Source organism: Malaclemys terrapin, chromosome 4 (genome assembly GCF_027887155.1).
Source record: "Malaclemys terrapin pileata isolate rMalTer1 chromosome 4, rMalTer1.hap1, whole genome shotgun sequence".
Taxonomy (NCBI): Eukaryota; Metazoa; Chordata; order Testudines; family Emydidae; genus Malaclemys; species Malaclemys terrapin.
Genome location: NC_071508.1, coordinates 2902853 through 2923529, shown reverse-complemented (window position 1 = coordinate 2923529; position 20677 = coordinate 2902853). Strand labels below are relative to the sequence as shown.

At 52.2% G+C, this 20677-nt stretch overlaps 1 protein-coding gene and 1 pseudogene across 1 annotated transcript; both read left to right on the top strand.

The window, feature by feature from the left end:
* Positions 1-2903: 2903 nt before the first annotated feature.
* On the top strand, positions 2904-5572 carry LOC128835543 (perforin-1-like; annotated as a pseudogene).
* Positions 5573-10414: 4842 nt separating this feature from the next.
* LOC128837482 (perforin-1-like) lies at positions 10415-13976 on the top strand. Its single transcript, XM_054028725.1, has 2 exons — positions 10415-10947; positions 12863-13976. Exons 1-2 carry the CDS (start codon positions 10415-10417, stop codon positions 13974-13976), a joined length of 1647 nt encoding a protein of 548 aa, XP_053884700.1.
* Positions 13977-20677: the final 6701 nt, after the last annotated feature.

The window sequence follows — 20677 nt, the reverse complement described above, 5'->3', positions numbered from 1 at the left end:
CCGCTGCCTGCTTCACTTGATGCTCTGCATGCTCTGGGATGTCCCCCGACTTCACACAACACGAGGCGGCACGCGAGCGGATTTTCAGCGGCACTCACACTGCCCGGGTCCTGGCCACCGGTCCGGGGGGGCTCTGCATTTTAATTTAATTTTAAATGAAGCTTCATAAACATTTTAAAAACCTTATTTACTTTACATACAACAATAGTTTAGTTCTATATTATAGACGTATAGAAAGAGACCTTCTAAAAACGTTAAAATGTATGACTGGCACGCGGAACCTTAAATTAGAGTGAACAAATGAAGACTGGGCACACGACTCCTGAAAGGTTGCCAACCCCTGGTCTAATGGCTAGACCTGGTATCCGTGATTGCAGCTCTATTGGTCTGCAAACAAAAGGTGAGTCTTGATCACCTCTGTTAATACACAGTGGAGAGATGAAGAGACAAATAGTGTCCAGGACCCTTGGACAGCACCCACACCACCAGGTACAAGAACATATCCCCAACTACTCATAGACTCATAGACTCATAGACTCATAGACATTAAGGTCAGAAGGGACCATTATGATCATCTGGTCTGACCCCCTGCATGCTGCAGGCCGCAAGACCCTTCCCTGGACTCTACCGTTGAAGTCCCCAATCCTGTGTTTTAGTGACTTCAATCGGCTGAGACCCTCCTGCTAGTGATCCCTGCCCCATGCTGCGGAGGAAGGTGAAAAACCTCCAGAGGCTCAGCCAATCTACCCTGGAGGAAAATTCCTTCCCGACCCCAAATATGGCGATCAGTAATACCCCGAGCATATAGGCAAGAGTCTCTAGCCTGACCCTTGTTGGCCATTATGCTGTTCATGTACCATTGCTTGGTTTTCCTTGGCTACTATGTTTTATCATTAAACCATTCCCTCCATAAACTCATCCAACTTAATCTTAAAACCAGACAGGTCCGTCGCCCCCACCGTTTCCCTCGGAAGGCCGTTCCAATATTTCACCCCTCTGATGGTCAGAAACCTTCGTCTAATTTCAAGCCTAAACTTCCCCCCGGCCAGTTTGTATCCATCCTTCATCTCTATTAGGCCTTGACACCCCGTCCCCTGACTAGTGGGTGCAATTCAGTTGAGGGTGAACCCCTCACTCAGGGCAGGCCAAGCACAGCTCTGCTGCCCTTGATTCACACAACAAGGATAACAACCCCTAAGTGCCGACTCTGTGGGTGCTCTGGGGCTGGAGCACCCATGGGGAAAAAGTGGGTGCTCTGCACTCACTGACAGCCAAGCGGCCCCTGCCCCTGCTCCCTCCTCACCTCCTCTTTCCCCTCCTCGCCTCATCCCTGCTCCTCCCCCTCCCTCCCAGCGCTTCCCACCCACCCGCCACTTAACAGCTGTTTGGCGGCACTTAGGACTTTCCGGGAGGGAGGGGAAGGAGCAGGGACGTGGCACGCTTGGGGGAGGAGGCAGAGAAGAAGTGGGGCAGGGGCGGGGACTTGGGGGGAATGGGGGTGGGGCTGGAGCAGGGCTAGGGTAGGAAAAGGCAGGGCTGGGTGTGGACTTTGAGGAAGGGGTGGAATGGGGGTGGGGCGAGGGCAGTGCAGGGGCAGAGACAGGGTCGGGGGAAGTCGAGCACCCATGGGGCAGAGGGGAAGTCGGCGCCTATGTAACAACCCTTTAGTACCCCCGCACTCATTAACCAAGTGACTTGCAACCCAACACCAGCCCAAAGTGATCATCTAGGCAAAGCAGCCCCGTCATGCTGCGCACGTAGGCGGTCTGGGTGTGTCCATGCAAACCGGGTCGGATCCTGAAATCCTCTTCGCCAGCTCATCGCTAGATGTCAGGGGAGAGCTCATTCAGACTCTACTTACATTATTCTGCGTCCGTACGGCACCAGGCAGTCCAGGATCCTGGCCCATGGCTAGAATTCCTAGATGCTACAACACCACAAATAATCAATTCTATTTATATCCGACTAGTTCTCTCTATTTACCAAGGTTAGCGCACGGCTTCTTCCCGAGGAATACTGGGATGGAGGGAACAGAATTTATCTTGAGTTCCCATAATTACCTAGTAACCCACAATGCACTGCAAAAATGAGGTATTGCATCAGATGATGGCATGGGGGATACCGGGATGCCTACCTATAATGCACCACATCCTCTGCGGACACAGCCTCTCGGGTGGCCCAGACAAAAGCAACCAAATGCTCACAAGCTCCAGCAACATGGCAACGTCGGCATCTGTCAGCTCCCAAAAGATCTGATGGCGAAACTTTTGAGGGTGGATGTGGCCTGTAGTCCTGGTGTTCAACAGGAGGTCCTGCTCCTATCTTCAGTGGCAACCGCATTCCAATAACCTGCTAAAATCATCCAGAAAATATAACCCTTTAAGGAATAGCAAGGATTTCACTAGTAAGAGAAAGATACGTTAAAAAGAAGTAATCGATTTTCTGTAAACTATTTTCCAGACGTCAGCGTTTGCCTTTAAGTTGAAAGAATAAAGACTTCGGAGAGCCTCTAAAAGGAAGTAATTTAATAATATTGAAATAGGAATTACAGCTTTTATGACCTCGTTAATAGCTCTTGATAACACAGTGGTATGTTTGTTAGTCTTTGATAAGACAATCTTGCTGATCTGTTTATCTTTTGATGAAAAGGTTTGAAGATTTACAATTGCCCACCGATACTGTAGACACCTTGCAATTAACGCCTTCTGTCAGATATTTGCTACAAAGCATGAATCCGAAAGACACATATATGCCTTTCAAAACAAGGCATACAAGGAAATAGCTTAAAGAATAAAAGACATGCACATTATCAGCTGCATTTCAGAGCGAGTGTAAACACTATGAGGTGTTTTCTGGCCAATAGAGGCCTGTCACCTTGACATAAAACAGAATTCCTCCTAGGCATGACCTTAGATGCCTTTCACTTCGTGATGAGGGGGGCAGATGAGGGGGGACGAAGTGAAAGGTATCTAAGGTCATGCCTAGGAGGAATTCTTTCACTTGATGAAATCAGCCACTGGCTTGCAAGCCTGTAATTTATTATATTCTCCAAAGATCATGTATCATAAGAATTGTGAGTAACTCTTCAATTCCGTAAAGGCACAGGAAGGTTTGTAGTGGCCTCACATTTTCAGAATAAATTATCCAATCTACACAAGTTTCAGAGTGGTAGCCGTGTTAGTCTGTATCAGCAAAAAGAATGAGGAGTCCTTGTGGCACTTAGAGACTAACAAATTTATTTCAGCATAAGCTTTCGTGGGCTAAAACCCACTTCATCAGATGCATGCAGTGGAAAATACAGTAGGAAGATATCGATATATATACACACAGAGAACATGAACAAATGGATGTTACCATACATGCTCTAACTGGAGTAATCAGTTAAGGTGGGCTATTGTCAGCAGGAGAAAAAAAAACTTTTGTAGTGATAATCAGGGTGGCCCATTTCAACAATTGACAAGAAGGGGTGAGTAACAGTAGGGGGAATAGTTCTACTTTGTGTAATGACCCATCCACTCCCAGTCTTTATTCAAGCCTCATTTAATGGTGTTTAGTTTGCAAATTACACCTCTATGCCGATATAACACAAATTCGGATATAATGCGGTAAAGCAGCGCTCCAGGGAGGGGAGGGCTGTGCACTCCGGCAGATCAAAGCAAGTTCAATATAACGCGGGTTCACCTATAATGCAGTAAGATTTTTTGGCTCCCGAGGACAGCGTTATATCGAGGTAGAGGTGTAATTCCAATTCAGCAGTTTCAAGTTGGAGTCTGTTTTTGAAATTTTTTTGTTGTACTATTGCCATTTTAGGTCTGTAATTGAGTGACCAGGGAGGTTGAAGTGTTCTCTGACTGGTGTTTGAATGTTATAATTCTTGACGTCTGATTTATACTTTTGATTATGGCCTCTGCAATCTACCAGACAAAGGTCTAATCAGGTCTGATCAGGGCCGGCTCCAGGCACCAGCCTGGCAAGCAGGTGCTTGGGGCGGCCGCTCCAGAGAGGGGCGGCACGTCCAGATATTCGGCGGCAATTCGACGGACAAAGGACCTCCCGCCAAATTGCCGCCACAGATCGCGATCACAATTGCAATCGCGGCTTTTTTTTTTTTGGGCTGCTTGGGGCGGCCAAAACCCTAGAGCCGGCCCTGGGTCTGATGGCTGCAAATTGAAGCTAGCCAAGCTCAGACAGGAAATAGGGACACAATTCACCAAGGGCCACGGTGGATTTTCCATCATGGACAATTTTGAAATCCGAAATGTTTTTTATTTTATTTTTTTCCTAGGAGACCTGCTCTAGTTTGAACAGGAATTAATTCAGGGCAGGTCTCTGGCCTGTGTTATCCAGGAGGTCAGACTAGCTGACCAGAACAGTCCCTTCTGGACTGAGAGTCGGTGGATCTAGAACACCGAGCTCTACCCCTACAAGACGCCAATGTCTGATGGTACGTCACATGGTGGCCATTTCTCTCACCCAGGTTCCGCGTTACCCACAAACCTCCACTCACCAGCCATTTCACCCGGGCCTTGAGGGACCTCCCGGAGGATTACACCCGCAGCTCGCTGCAGCTGGGGGCCGGGTGCGGGATGTGACAGCCATGTGGGTCTGCAAAGTGGCGCTGGACAGGGTGACGGCTGATGAGGTCAAGGACTGTCTGAGCCTGGAGGCCTCCGTAAGCATCGGGGCCCAGAAAGGCAGGGCCCAGGCAGCCTTTAGCCAGTGTGAGGAACAGAAGAAGAAGAACTTCAACTGGACCTTCCCCAAGACCAAAGCAAGCGCCACACTGAGGTGACTGGTGACCACAACCACGCCGACCTGCTATTCTCCGAGGGGCAGGACGCCGAGGTCTTCTCAGCGTGAATGCAGAGCCACAAAGCCAGTCCCGGCCTGGTGTCCTACTCGCTGTGTCCCATCCTTGGTGAGGCAGGACAATCCCAACAGGAGGTGCTGAGGCAGGCGGTGAGCAAGTACATCACAGAGCAGGCCCTGTGTAGGTCCCTGGGGACCCGGCGCAGCACCCATGACCCCTGCTCCTGCGTCTGCCCCGGGGACGGCTCCATCAACACCATGTGCTGCTCGCGGGGCCAGCAGAAGCTGACGGTGACAGTGGAGCGGGCCATCGGCCTGTGGGGCGACCACACCAGCGGCACCGATGCCTATACCAAGGTCACCTTCCAGGTATGGATGGAAAGTGTGTGGGATGCTGACAGCCCGGTCTGGGGCATCTGCCTGGACCTGGGGCACGTGCGGGTGGCGGAGACCAGCCAGCTCCGCCTCCAGGTCTGGGACGAGGACAACAAGGACGATGGGGACCTGCAACGAGCTGCCGCGCTCCGGGGATGGTCGGCACTGGTTCTGCTACCTGAACCGCAGCCGGCTGGCACCACCCTTCCCCACAGCACCGACCCCCCCATTCCCCTCCCCCTCATCAAACCAGATTCTCTCCTGCCGGGCCCAGCGTTGTTCAATGGCCCATTGTCTCAATCAGGAAGTGGCAGGTGAAAAAGCCTCACCCCGCCTGCCCCGCTGGCTGCCATATGCTGGGTCTAGCAGGGCGGCAGCTGGCAGATGAGGGGGGACGAAGGCAGCTCTGTACTGGGTCTTGCGCTCTTGCTGGACCCACTGGATTCCGGTAATCTAGGGGCAGAGGAGCTAGGGGGCAGGTGGGCTGGAAGTCCCTGCAGGGAGGTACAGACTCAGGCTGGGGTGTGGGGTCAGGAGTAGGGTCTGGGGTGCCAGGGAATGTACCCCACTGCTAAGGACCTTGCTACTCATGGCTCCTTGGTTAACATCCTCTCCCCAAAGATCCCAGCCCATTGCCCTCCTCTACACCCCACAACAGTGCTGTGTGGCTGTTCCCAGCTGCCCCATCCCAGAGGTGGCTGCATCTCAGCGCCAGGTGAGCCATCCCCGGGCAGTGTCTCTGTCCAGCTGTTACCCGTCTGACCCACACCAGAGGTGGCTGCATCTCAGCACCAAGTGAGCCATCATGACATTATCAGCAGACCTGGTTGCACTGCCTGTTATTAAGGTTGCCCAAAGCTTCATGTTACAAGACCCCGTTTCCAGTTGCCTGGAACTTTGCCAAACTTTACCCAGAACACTGGAGTAAATGGGGACAAGGAAGCTAGAGAGACTGGGGCAGGAGAGAAAGGGAGAGGGAAGGCTGGAGCTGGCTGGGAGCTGGGGAAGAGACTGGGAGTGACTGGCTAAAGCCCCTCTGCATTGCTACCTGCTCATAACACAGCTCTGCACTAAGACAATGACCATAGTCCAATCTCATGCTTCAGGGCTTCAGCTGGTCACCTGCAGGGGTCAGGAAGGAATCCCTCCCCCACCCCCACCATGCACAACTGACCGCTATCTGGGATTCCCCACCCCATCCCCGATTCCTCTGAAGCACCTGAGATCACCCACAGCTGGAGAATAGACACTGGCTGGTTCACTGCGCTGAGCTGGTCCAGAAAACCCACATTCTGGCTGCCTGGCCGGTGGGGCAGGGTTATCGGATATGGGGCTGGGAAGGAATCTCCCCCTGGGCAGACTGGCAGGGACTGTGGGAGCTTTTTGCCTCCCTCTGCAGCTGGCAGCTGCTGGGATCATCGGGGCATATCTCACCTAATTCCCTGCCATGGCAAGGGCCCCGGGCATGAGTGGCACCTGGGTCCTGTTCCCTGCCCCTGGCACAGCCTGGCCTGCTGAGGGCTGAATGTTTTGGTCTAACCCAAGGGGTGGGCTGGATACAAATGTAGCTGGTGAAATTCTCTGGCCTGGGCTAATAGGGCACAGACTGGATCCTTTAATCTTCCGGCCCCAACTCTGTGAAAGTACAAAGGATGCTGGGAATGGGGGTAGAGGGCACAATGGGACTGGGGGGGAAGAGGCAAGGGGAGCCCATAGGGTCAGTGGGGGAAGGACAGAGGCAGTGATACCCCCTTTTCCAGTGCTCCCCATGGCACCCTCTAATGCCCAGCTGCCCTCACTCTGCTCCACGTGTCTTCAGTCCATCATGGCACCAATCTCTCAGACCACTCACAGCACCCAGAGTGCCCCCACTCCTGCCAGCCCCGTGACTCTCAATGGCCCATTATCACAGTGGGGGAGTGGCAGGTGGAACGGCTTTGACAGCTGGCTCCTGCAGATGTTGATCTAAAGGGTGGCACCTTGCTGGTTAAATTGGGGCCGAGACACGGGGGTGAAGGCAGATCTGGGCAGCTCGGCCTCTGGCTGGTGAACGTGAGCTGGATCCCGAGACGGGAGCCCTGCGCTTCGCTGGACCCACCGGAGGCGGTAATCTAGGGGGCAGGGAACTAGGGGGGTGGGCTGGGAGGGGCAGATCCAGGCTGGGGTGTTGGGCACTGGGGAAAGGGGTGGGGAGCTGGGGCTGGCATGCTGGGGAATTTAGGGGGGGGGGCAGCACCATACCCCACTGACGACCACTGTGCTATTCAGGGCTCCCTGGCTAACCATCTTCTTCTCAAAGACCACTGCCCTCGTCTGAGCCCCCCAGTCCTGGTAGGCAGCTGTTCCCCAGTTCCCCCTCCCCAGAGGTGGCTGCATCTCAGCTCCCGGTGAGCCATTTTGGCATTGCAGACTGTGCTGGTAGCCGCGCTTGTTATTAAAGCTGCCCCAGGCTTCCCAGCATATGACACGCTTTCCCGTTGACTATTCTTTACTAGACTTTAACTGTTTGAGCTGGAATTTTCCATGCTGGTGGGTGTCTACCGCAAGCTGAATGTTCTGGGTGAATTTCAGCCAGAACAATGAATCCATTCCCACGAGAATGCCATCTTTTTCTAACAGCTCTAGGGGCCTGGCCCCGGGCTGTGGGGTAGGGACTCAGCTTTCAGGCCCAGCCCGTGTCTTTTGCTGTCACTATGAACATCAGTCCAAATTTGGCGTGTGAGAAGCCTTCAAAAATGCGTCATCTGCGCACGCTCAGGAGACACTTGGCAAGAGCTAAAATCTCTTCCCAGTTCTGTCCGCACTGAGCATGCTCCAGCCCAGGGCTGCAGGGCCAGAGCAGGGCTTTGCCTGTCATTTCTCCTCCGGGCCGGGCCGAATGGAGAGCGGGGAGCCTGCTGCTTCTGGGGTCTTAGTGACCCTCCAGTCCTGGCTCCCAGGCAGTGCAGAGGAGGAAGCATCTGATTCAAACTCAGAGGGGGTCAAAAACTAGAGCAAGGCGGGAGCTGGTTGGACAAGGAGACTGGGATGAGGAGCCTGAGACATGGAGACTGGGACTGGGAGGAGGAGCTGGGGTGAGGAAGAAACAGGACTGGCACGGGCTGAATAGGATGGGGGAGAAGAGGTCCAGTTTGGGGGGAATGGGCGGACGATTCAGTGCCCATGAGAGCGCTCCTCCCATCCCCCTCGAGTTCAGGGCATCCTGACAGGGACTGTGTGTGTCCCCCCATTCCCATTTCTTTTGTGGCTGGCTGGCAGATCAGTTATTCAGGGTGTCAACAGGTTACACCCCACTGGGAGGCCGAGCAAGACTGAGCGGGGCGATGCTGGGACGGGTTAATTTCTGTCATCAACCGGGTCCTTGACCTACTGACCATTCCAGATTTAGCTGATGCTGCTGGCTCTGCTAACCCGATGCCAGGGGCTCTGGGCATCCCCCGTTTCCTTCTCCTGGGTTTCCGACTTCCCCCCAACACGTGCAGGGCTCTGCCCGGCGATGCCTGGAACAGTCGCTGAAATTTGGGAACTGATCGGCTGCGACATTTAAAAATGACATTGAAACCAAGAACAGCCAGATCTGTTTATTGCAGTGGTGTTGTAACCAGGTTGGTCCTGCTGTAATAGAGAGACAAGGCAGGTGAGGAGATATCATTTAGTGGCCCAGCTTGTCTTGGTGAGAGAGACAAGCTGTTGGGCTGCACGAGTTCTTCTTCCTGAGACATGAAGAACCCTGTAGAGCTGAAGGCTGGTCTCTCTGACCCACAGAAGTTGGTGCAATAAACAATATTTCCTCACCCACTTTATGTTTATTATGCTAGCATTAGAAGCCTAAAGTGAGATCAGGTGCCCCCTTGTGCCCCCTCACTGACTGAGATCAAGGCGCCATTGTAACGGGCACTGTCCAGACACACAGGGAGAGAAAGTCCCTGTCTCGAAGCTCTAACCCAACAAAGGCAGGATTATTCTCCCCAATTTACAGATGGGGAAAGTGAAGCCCAAAGAGATTCGGAGGCTTGTCCAACATCATACGGGTCTGTCGTAGAGCTGGGAATAGAACTCAGGAATGCTTATACCATTTCAGCTCCTTACCCGCCAGACTAACGTTCCTCTAAACTCTCTTCTGCGTTCTCAGCAGTGAGACGGAACAGCCAACAGATGGAAAAATCCACACTGCAAGTTACCTGCCTAGAAAAAAATTATGATTATTTATTAACTGAATTATGGATGCACCTGGGAACCCCAGTCATGGATCAGGACCCCGTTGCACTAAATATGCATTGAAAATATTGTCCTGAAATTGCCACATAACTTGTGGAACTCATTGGCACAGGATACGAATAGGACCAAGAGTTTAGCAGGATTCCAAACAGGACTTTCCTTGGAGAATAGGAATGCCAGAATTATAATCCTAAGGGGTTTAAATATATTTGTTTAAAACGGATATAAGTCTCATGCTTCCCAGTCTGAACCCACCTCTGATTATTGAGGGGTCGGTGAATTGGCCTCTGTTAGAGATGGCACGCTGGGATAGATGGGCCCTTGGGTCTGATCTGGGGTAGTAGGGAGGGGGCAGCGTACCAGGCTAGATGGGCCCATGAGTCTGATGTGGGTCTGATGAAACCCTAGAAAATGACCCTCAATCGGTGGCTAAATGTAACAAAATACATCACTTTCAATGTCCACTAGGGGGCCCCAGGAGTTTCTATGGTGAGGCCATTCATAGAGCCAACACGTGTAGGTGTTGAGAGCTACCACCTGGGGACTAATGTCTAAGGAGCCATGGATTTTGTGTGGGAACACAGCACCACCTAGAGGCCATATTCAGTCAGCGCAGCCGTCCACTAATGTAATCGCAACCTACAGGGCATGTGCATCTCCTCCCCCTAGTGGTTAGTACAGCTACTACTACTGCAAGAGAAAGGGGTGGGGTTATGCAAATTAACAAATGCATGTTCAAACATGCAAATTGGGGCTCCATGTCATTTGCATAAAGCCACCAGGTTCCGGGAGCCCAGAACCTTAGCAGATGTGATCTAAGATATGATTGACAAAAGGACAGTGGTAATTGAATGCCTCTGTCTCTCTCTTTCTCTCTCCATATAAGTAAATTAACCTGTGGAACTGCCTGCTACTGAATTGTGATTTATTCAGGATTTTTTTATGTCTCTCCCTGTAGGGGTTTTTTGAGACTGACGCCCCATCCTATGCAAGGGACCCCATCACACCAGCCATGCCCAAACCTAGTGCCTGCATCCTCCTCCTCCTCCTATTCCTCCTCCCCGTGGTCTCCCCCGAATGCCAGACAGGCACGGCTGCTGCATGCATGAATGCAACCTTCGTGCCCGGGCACAACCTGGTGGGGGAGGGGATTGACGTGACCACACTGCGCCGGACGGGGGCCTACTTGGTGGACACCAGCCAATGGCGCGGCCCGAATGGCACCTGCACCCTGTGCCGGAACCCACTGCAGGGACGGCAGTGGCAGAAGTTGCCACTGGCCGCGGTGGACTGGAGGGTCCGTGTCTCATGCCAACGAAAGCTCAGCAGCTCGGTGCAGCAGTCGGCGATGGGCATGATGGAGTTGGCGGCGTCCGTGGTGCAGAACGACTGGAAGGTGGGGCTGAAAGTGCCCGTGGTGCCCAAGGTTAATGTCCAGGTGGGGCTGGCCGGCTCACGCTCCAAACTGGCCGAATTCGTCACACAGAAGTCGCGGAACGACAAATACACCTTCATAAAGCATGAGGTTTCCTGCCAATATTATGGGTAAGAACCAGCTTGGACACCTCCCAATCTGGGAATGGCTCGCCTGGCACTGAGATGCAGCTAGCTCTGGGGAGGAGCAGATGGGTAACAAGTGTGCAGTGATGACACACCGGGATGTCTCGCCCAGTGCTGAGATGCAGCCGCCTCTTGGGTGGGGCAGCTGGGAAACAGCGGGACAGCGGTACCACTCAGCCATCCAGGGCCTTTCCCTTGTAGGGGGCTATCTCATTCTGGGGTGCGATCCAGGCCAGTGAGGGGTTGTGTCACTGCCTGACCTGTAACCCTAAATGCTTCAAGAGGCTCTGCTGCTGTGGGTCTCTTCTCTGGATGCCCCACAAGCCTGCAGGGAGCCAATCAACTCTGATCCCAACAGCCTGCATGTGAACCTCCAGCACACTCTGGTCACCGACCCCAACACGCTTCCCATCCCAAGTGTCCCCCAAACCATTTGCTTTACAATGTCTGACCCTCTCATGGCCCATTCAGAGAGATTTAATGTTCCTTCGTTCCTTTAAAGATACAACACTCAGCAGCTTGCCGGGCTAACTGGAGTTCCCCCAGCGAGTTGGGTTAGCAAGTTTCTGAACTAAGGGAGAGAGGAGGGTGAGTGAGGTCAAGCACAAGGGATAAGGACAAAAGTGGTTACAAGGAAATAAAAGTGAAAAGCACTTTCTGGTGGCTAAGATGTAACACAAGGATCAGCAACCTTTGGCACGCGGCTCCCCAGGGAAAGCCCCCTGGCGGGCCGGGCTGGTTTGTTTACCTGCCGCGTCCGAAGGTTCGGCCAATCGTCGCTCCCACTGGCCGCGGTTCGACGCTCCAGGCCAATGGGGGCTGTGGGAAGTGGCGGCCAGCATATCCCTCGGCCCCCATTGGCCTGGAGCGGCTAACCGCAGCCAGTGGGAGCCGCGATCGGCCGAACCTGCAGATGTGGCAGGTAAACAAACCGGCCCGGCCCGCCAGGGGGCTTACCCTGGCAAGCCGCATGCCAGAGGTTGCCGATCCCTGATGTAACAAAACAAGGCACAGTCTTTGTGCAAGGCAGTTTCCTTATCAATCTACCGTCCAGCGAGATGGTTGACCACCTCTCTGGTCGAGATCGCCCACTGAGTCCAATGTGCTTGGGTCCTTTCTCAGCTTAGGTGAAAGATCATTTGGGGTCCTTCGCCCCCTCCCTTGATAGTCCAGTGAACCTTTGCAATGGATTCCCCTTAGGGTCACCCCGCCACAGTAAAGTCCACCCAAGCTCTGAGGAAGGTGATGTGGAGTCAGCTGGCCAAGGAAACTCCTTACTGGTTTTTCCCCTGCTTGGGAGTTGCTAAAATGCAAATCGATCTGTTTCCTGCACTCTCCTCCCCCTGCCGTCTTGATGGTCCTGTTGACCCTCATTTGCAGTCCCCTTGTCTCTTACTGTGCCTTGGAGATGCCTTCCAGGGACAGAAGCACAGTCCTTTGGCTAGGGGGGGTACCTATCGTCCTGCCTGGCAGATGCACTCTGATAACAGAATTTCCCACTCGCATGAGTATTTGGATGTGTCCTCCATACAGACGCCTCGCACTGATAGCAACGAGCAGTGTGGCATTAGCTTGCTGTCGATAGCTTACGTGGCCCCTTTTAGATTCAGGTGATGACATGAGTGAGGTGAGGGACACTGAACTGGTCAGGCCAGCTGAGACTCACTACCAGATACCAGGGAGCCCTTGTCCTCTTGCATTTGGGTGCTGTTAGGGTCACATCTGAGCTACAGGAACACTGGCTCGGATCTGATGACAGGGAGGGGGACTGGCTGGCACAGGGGGGCAGGGAATGGGACACGGGGCCTTTCCCCTCTAGGGTTTGCTGCTCTGATCTGGACCTGGCTAGCTATGGGGGATTTTCTAATTGTCCCATAAATTCTTTGGGTCCCTGGGGCAGGTTCCGGATCAGTGAGAAACCTCCACTCACCAGCCATTTCACCCAGGCAGTGAAGAACCTTCCCAGCCTGTACAACAAGGCCTCCGAGCCGGAGTACCATCATCTGATTCAGACCTATGGCACCCACTATGTGTCCCAGGCATCCCTGGGGGGCCGGGTGCGGGACGTGACTGCGGTGCGGGTCTGCCAGGCGGCGCTGGATGGGCTGACCATCAATGAGATCAGGGACTGTCTGAGCACAGAGGCGGCTGTGAATATTGGGGTGGCTTCATTGCAATTCGGCTTCAGCAAGTGCAAGGAAAAGATAAATAAGTTTAAAATGTATCAGAGCTTCCACGAGATGTACCGGGAGCGCCACGTGGAGATGGAGGGAGGGAAGAACGTGGCCGACCTGCTCTTCTCCAACAATTACGTTGGGGCCTTCTCAAACTGGGTGAAAACCCTGGAGTCCCTCCCTGGCCTTCTGACCTACTCCTTGAGGCCGATCCACACCTTGGTGGAGCAGAACAATCCCAAGCGGGAGGTGCTGAGGCAGGCAGTGAGCAAGTACATCCGTGAGAGGGCCCTGCGGATGGATTGCACCAAGAGCTGCCCAGTGGGGACCCAACGCAGCGCCCTCGACCCCTGCTCCTGCGTCTGCCCTGGTGACAGCTCCACCAACACCATGTGCTGCTCGCAGAAGAAGGGCCTGGCGAGGCTGACGGTAACTGTGGAGCGGGCAAATGGTCTGCGGGGTGACCCCATCAGTGCTACTGATGCCTACATCAAGGTCTTCTTTGGGGGGAGAGAGATCCGGACTGGCACCATCTGGAACAACAACAATCCTGTTTGGAACAGACAGATGGACTTCGGCACCGTCCATGTCACCGTCGCCAGCCAGTTCCATGTTGAGGTCTGGGACAAAGACAAGTGGAGGGATGACCTGCTGGGGGCCTGCACCATCCCACTGAAGTCTGGGGGGACCCATCACAGGGAGTGCTACCTGAAACACGGCCGCATCTGGTTCCGTTACAGTCTCCCCTGTGGGCCTAACCTTCGGGGCCCGATCTGTTCTGAGTATGTTCCCCAGCCCCCCCAGCACAGCATAATCAAAGGGAAGGAGCGCTTCTGGTGAGCGCCCTGGTTCGGGAATTGAAGAGGGGCACGGGTGTGCGTTGCTCAACAGTGCTCCCTGTCCCTCAAAGCATTTCCTAGCTCCCACTCTGCTGACGCTACTGGGCTTCATGCTGTCATTTCTGCTGGGGAATCGGTGTCTCCTATGCCCATAACAGCCTCCTCCCTTCCATGGACCGGCCACCCTCACAACTCTCTCTGGAAAAGCATCCCATCACTAACTGCCTATTCCTGAGCCATTGAACCAGTACATACATTGACTGTCTCCAACCAACCAACAAACCAACCCAACACTGTATGTATCCAGTGCATCCAAGCTATTCATCAACCCATCGAACCAGCCAACCAACCAGCCAACAAACCAACCAACCAACCCACTAATGTATGTATCCAGTGCATCCAAGCTATTCATCCATCCATCGAACCAACCCAACCAACCAGCCCAACAAACCAACCAACCAACCCACTAATGTATGTATCCAGTGCATCCAAGCTATTCATCCATCCATCGAACCAACCCAACCAACCAGCCAACAAACCAACCAACCAACCAACCCACTAATGTATGTATCCAGTGCATCCAAGCTATTCATCCATCCATCGAACCAACCCAACCAACCAGCCAACAAACCAACCAACCAACCCACTAATGTATGTATCCAGTGCATCCAAGCTATCCATCAATCCATCCAGCCATTGAACCAACCACCCGCCCACCCAACAAACCAACCAATCTATCTATCCAGAACATCCAGAAAATCTCTCCAACCAATCAGCCAAGAAATCAACTATCCAGAGTCTGTATCCAATACATCCAATGTATCCTTCAAACCAATTAACTAATGAATGTATCAAGGTCATCCAAGCAATCCATCTAATCAACTAATGTATGTATCCCCTACATCCAACATCTCCAGCCAGCCAGTCAATCAACCAATCATTGTATTCAGTGCTTCCAACATATTCAAGCAAGCAACCAATATATGTATCCAGTGCATCTAATGCTAATATAACATTGGCAATTGGTAGCATTCACAGTTAACACCCAGGAGCACATTCCACAGGGCTATTGATTCAGCTTGTTAGCAGAGTCCAGGAGATGGCCCTGCATTGGGGTCACATTGGAAAGGACAAATCCCCCTAGCTCTGGGATTAAAGTGTCTTCCAGGCTCACACCTACCTGCATCTGCTGAAAGCCAAGATTAATAGTGCCATGGTGCAGCAAACTGGTGAATGCGGATTGTTAACTCTGAACCCTACTGACTGCAAGTTAAATATCTCCAGCATGGAAAACTACCAGGCAGCTTTGCAGCTCCACCACAAAATGATTTGCTTCTGGGAGGCTTCCAGATCTCTGGCTCTTTGCAAATGTGTCTCTCTGCCTCAATAAATATTTCTGAAAGGAAGTTTGTAGACAGGAAGCCTTGTCATTCTTCTAACCCCACTGGGCTGGACCAAGATGGAGCAGATTAGAAATGAGCGGGTGCAATACATATTTGAGAACACTGGGGGGGCACTGGGCGGGAGGGGAGAGAGGTGTGACAAGACAGGGAAGCTAGACAGCTGGATGAATTTGCCGCAATGGGGAATCCAGTGTAATGTGGCTAATGCCAGTCAAGAGAAGCGTTTCTTTCAGGGACAGAGTGGGGTGGGTAGGAAAGGGATACAAGAAGATGGGCAGGTTTATTATGGGGTATTAATAGTGCACAGCTGGTTAAGAATATATCCCCAATAATGTATCCTGGAGGGGATATGCAGCTTCTTCCATCTACAGCTCATATATCGGACCAGCTAGTACAGAGGGACGGGGATTGGGATGCATGGCAGTAGAGGGCAGTGTGCTGCAGGAAATGCCCTGGGGGGCTCGGTAGGGGGTGCTGTCCTCTGACATTAAGCACTGATCCCAACGCCCCAGTGTGGCACTAGGAGGCATTATGCTGCAGACAGCAGGGTAGGGGGCGCTCTCCCTTGGCCATCAGTGCTGGCCCCAGTGCCCCAGTGTGGTGCGAGGGGGCGCTGTGCTGCCAGGAACGGGACAGGAGGTGAACAATGATGGCTGGAAAATGGTTTACAAAGATATCGGTTACTTCTATCTAACTTATCTTTCTCTTACTAACGAAATCCTTGCTGTTCCTTAAAGGGCTGCATTTTCCGGGTCATGATTTTCACAGGATATTGGAATGCAGTTGTCACTGAAGATAGAAGCCACTCTCCTGTTGACCACCAGAACTACATGTCTTGCCTCCCCTTGAATCTTTCGCTGTCAGGTCTTTTGGCAGCTGACAGGCGCTAGCTGACATTGCTTGGCTGCCTTTGTCAGGGCCACCCAAGAGGCTGTGTCTGCAGAAGATATGGTGCATTTAGGGTAGGCTTCCCGGTATCCCCCATGCCACCATCTGGGGCATTTTTTTCAGTGCATGTAGGTTACCAGTTGTAGGAGCATCAGTCTTGGAGGAAGGCTACGTCTCCTCGCTCTTGGGCCCCTGACAAGACAAGGGGAGAATTAGCCCTGGCCCGCTAGGTAGAGCTCAGAAACAACCAACAGTCAAGGGGCTCAGGCCTTCAGGCAGAGCAGAGCCCCATAGAATCTAGGGGCTCAGGCCCTCGGGCTTTGTGGAGTAATAAACAGTCTGACACCCTGACTCTGGCAGATGTTAGACAAACACTGGCCTCCTGGCCTAAGGTGGGGAAACTGCCACCCCAGGAGTGGGGCAGCTGCAGGAGGTAGGGGGACCAGGCCCACCCTACTCTACGAGGTCCCAGCCCAGGGCCTGAACAGTGGCGGAAGGTTCCACCACTAGGTCAGCAGGGATCCAACGATAACACACTGAGCCCCGAGCGCTGGTTACAGCTATCTCTCCGCTGGCCATGTAAAATGTTGCCCCCAAAGCAGCTCTGATTGTCCAACCGGCTTCCCGGCCCTGCTCCCTATTCTAACCCTAACCTGACTCCATTACTCTACCCCTAAACCCTGCTCTAACATGATCCCAGCTCCCTTCCCCTAACCCTAAGGTAACCCCTTTGCTAACCCTAACCCTGCTCCCCTTCCCAGATCGGATCATTGAGAATGGGCCCATCTAACCCAATATCCCACCCCATCCCTGCCACCCCAGATCACAGTCAGACCCATGGGCCGATGTAACCTAGTATCCCGCCCCCTCCCTGCCACCCTGAATCACACCCATCAGCCCATCTAGCCCAGTATCCTGCCATCTCCTTGCCACCCCAGGTCAGACCAGTGGGCCCATCTAGCCTGGTATCCAGTCTTACACTGTGGCCAACTCTGGAATAACCTGCCCTCCTGGGGGCACTTTCCTCCTGACCCTCATTAATCAGAGGGCAGTTTAAGCCCTGGAGCATGACATTTACACTCCTTCCAAACATATTTGTTTTAAACCCTTAGGAGTATAACTCTGGCTCTTCCATTCCCCATAGAAAGATCCTATTCTGAATCCTGACTCACATCCTGTGCCAATGAGTTCCACAGGCTACCTGGGTATTTAAAGATAGTATTTTCTTTGAGTATTTAAGGTTAGTGGGTTAGAGCAGAGGGGGCTGGGAGCCAGGATTCCTGGCTTCCATCTCCAGCTCTGGGAGGGGAGTGAGGTCTAGAGGGTTAGAGCAGATTCGAATGCACAGAGATCTATTCAGGCTTTCATTATATTTAATAAATGAGCCGTACAAATTGGCAGAGTCCATGTGTGTGTCTGTATGTGTACAGGTGGGGGCATGGAAAACTGCCAAACCAGCCAATCATTTGTCAGCTGAGACGCTGTAATGAGCCAGCCAGGTGAGGGGAGAGCCACACATTTCCCATTTGCACCTCAGTTTCCCTACAAAGCACATCCCATCCCATGATGTCAGGAGGGGACGGGCATTGTGATGCCAGACAGCGGAGAAGCAGCCAGAAGGGCAAGCGCAAGATTTCTGACTAACAGCTCAGTGATTGAAAGTGGAGTGTCGGGGGCAAATTCCTCAGTCGCTGCTGGCAAGAAAGACACGGCTCGTTAGGGTCACTGAGACCAGAACCCAGCCTTACTCCACTAGCGTCAGATGGGTCACTCCGCATTTTCTCCAGGCCCACTGAGATCAGCACACCTACAATGGGGGCCCTGAGCTCTGTAGGAGCCAGTCCCTCACCCTCATAACTCACAGTCCAAACAGACAAGACAAACCGAGGGTGAGGAAGGGAAACTGAGGCACAGCATGATTGAGTGATTTGCCCACGGTCACACAAGGTGTTGGGAGGTGAACCCAGGAGTCCTGGAATCCCTCCCCAGGCCATAGACCCAATAGCATTCCTCTGTTCTCCAACACCCAACCTGGCTGATGTGTCTCTGAGGCTGGTGTGGAATAAGTAGACTCTGCAGCACCTCAGCCTTCATTTCACAAATTAATCCTCTAGCCCTCATGGCTGCAAAGAAAGCCATCCAACCAGTGTGACATGCACCAGCGTCTACAGAGAGCCTGACACAACAGATCTGAGCAGCGAGAACTGGCTGCATTTGTCTCCATGGGCTCGTTCACACTTGAAACTAACGATGTCACTTGCTGGCACATCAGTGTACCTTGACCTACTGATTGTTTGGGTGGATGAGGCAAGAGAAGGGGATGGGGGTGATACCCATGTGGGGTGGGACAATTGGGAGTGGACATGGAGAGACCGAACAAGGATTCATGTCTATAGTTTAATGCCTGTTGATTCTGAAGCCTAATGATAACCCTTTAAATGTCAGTTTTTACCCTCTCATTGCTGGTGGTTTCAGCAGAGGGGTGAGTGAACAGGGTGGGGAGTGGTGCCCATGTGGGGTGGGGGGCAATTGGGAGCTGACACAGGGAAGCGTCATATCTATCATGTTCCCTCCTGCTGACTCTGGAGTCTAATGATGACATGTAACAATAGCAGTTGTCACTATTCCCCACCTGATCATGTTAGTGGGGGTGGAAGTGGACCCACTGGGGGAGGGGAACTGCTACAGGGATGGGGCGGGGGGCGGATTCAGCCCCGTAATTCAACCCAATTTAATTCTGCAGCCCAAGGAGGATGCTTGAAATCATGAGTGCCAGTAATATTTTATTAGGGTAGCATGGAGACCCCAGCCATGATCAGGGTCCCCACCAGGCCAGGCACTGCACAGATGCCTGCAACAAGATCAGGGCACTAGTTCATCTTCTCTGCTCCATCCCATAGCCCCGGGCAGAGGATTCCCCTGGCTCCCCCTGTCTTGAGCCCAGGAACGGGTGTTTGGCTGAAGCAGCTGTTCTACCAGGCTGGAGGGGACCCCACTAGAGCCCTGAGCAGGACTATTTTTTCAATCTCTCCCTGCAATACCCACACCCACTCGAGGGTTGCCAACTCGGACCGGACACTATTTGTGGCAATGGTCCGACCGAGTTGGCAACCCGATTCCACTGCCGCACTGTTCCCTGCATTTGTATCCTGCTCTCACCCGCAAAAACCTGATATCGGGCAAATCCTGCAAGAGAGACAAATTTCCCCATGCTGAAAGAAAGAAAGAAAGAAAGAAAGAAAGAAAGAAAGAGTTAATATATTGTAAACACAATTCAGACACAATTTTTACCACTAAAAGAATAAAACAAATTTTGCTTAAACCATGTAAAACACTACTTTAAGTCCTGATGGAATAGACATCAAATCTCTTTTCTATCCCTTGCTTAAATGTAAGTATTAAAAGCTTTATTTTTAAAATAGGGAAAAACTTGCTTTACGTTGCTGAAATTCTGTTTGTGACACACGGCTGTCAGGTGTAGTTCACACGGAATGTGAATCAAATTGCACCACAATTTTGCCATAAAAGGTGCAGATGGGTTTTTAATGGTTATAAAAAGTAAGTTGTTTAAAAAAAACTGGATTATTTTTAACCTGCTTCAGCACCGTTTTTAGGACTTTGAAACTTCCCAGTCCAGTTAAGCGTATGTCGAGGTCATTCATGCTTTTTGAAAACCAATGGGTGGAAAAACTGCTCACAGCACTGCGTGCAAACTGCCACACCTGTGCCTCTGATGAAGTTGTCTATAACCCACGAAAGCTTATGCCCAAATAAACGTGTTAGTCTCTAAGGTGCCACAGGACTCCTCGTTGTTTTTACACCTGTATTCGAGCAACAAAATCTGGGAGTGTGATTCTCTGATCTGACTTGAGCCCGCGCACTACCCCAGATCTGGAGTAGGGTGACCAGATGTCCCAATTTTATAGGGACAGTCCTGATTTTTGGGTCTTTTTCTTATATAGGCTCCTATTACCCCCCACCCCCTGTCCTGTTTTTTCGCATTTGCTGACTGGTCACCCTAATCCGGCGTGAGAGAGAGAAATATAGATGGGAAAGCCAAGCTCAAAGAAACTAAGTAGCAACTTCCCAATAAGGAAAAACAAGGAGTCCTTGTGGCATCTTAGAGAGACTAACAAATTTATTTGGGCATCAGCTTTCATGGGCTGGAAACCACTTCATGGGACGCATGGAGTGAAAATGACAGTAGGCAGGTATAAATATAGGAACACATGAAAAGATGGGCTACTTCGGGTAGATTAAGATTTAGTATCTCCCAGCAAATTCCCACAGTCTGGGTGATTTTTTTTCTTTTTTCTCCACCTGATCAACCCAATACACTGACTCCACCTGCTCCTGCTAATATGACAGCAGGTCCTGGGGGACCCATAGGATCCCAATCCCACTGCAGGGT

Excerpts from the sequence above, each read along its gene's own strand:
- LOC128837482 (XM_054028725.1), top strand. The coding sequence starts at position 10,415 with ATGCCCAAACCTAGTGCCTGCATCCTCCTCCTCCTCCTATTCCTCCTC. Across the intron at positions 10,948-12,862 it reads GTTTCCTGCCAATATTATGG|GTTCCGGATCAGTGAGAAAC; the intron begins GTAAGAACCAGC and ends TCCCTGGGGCAG.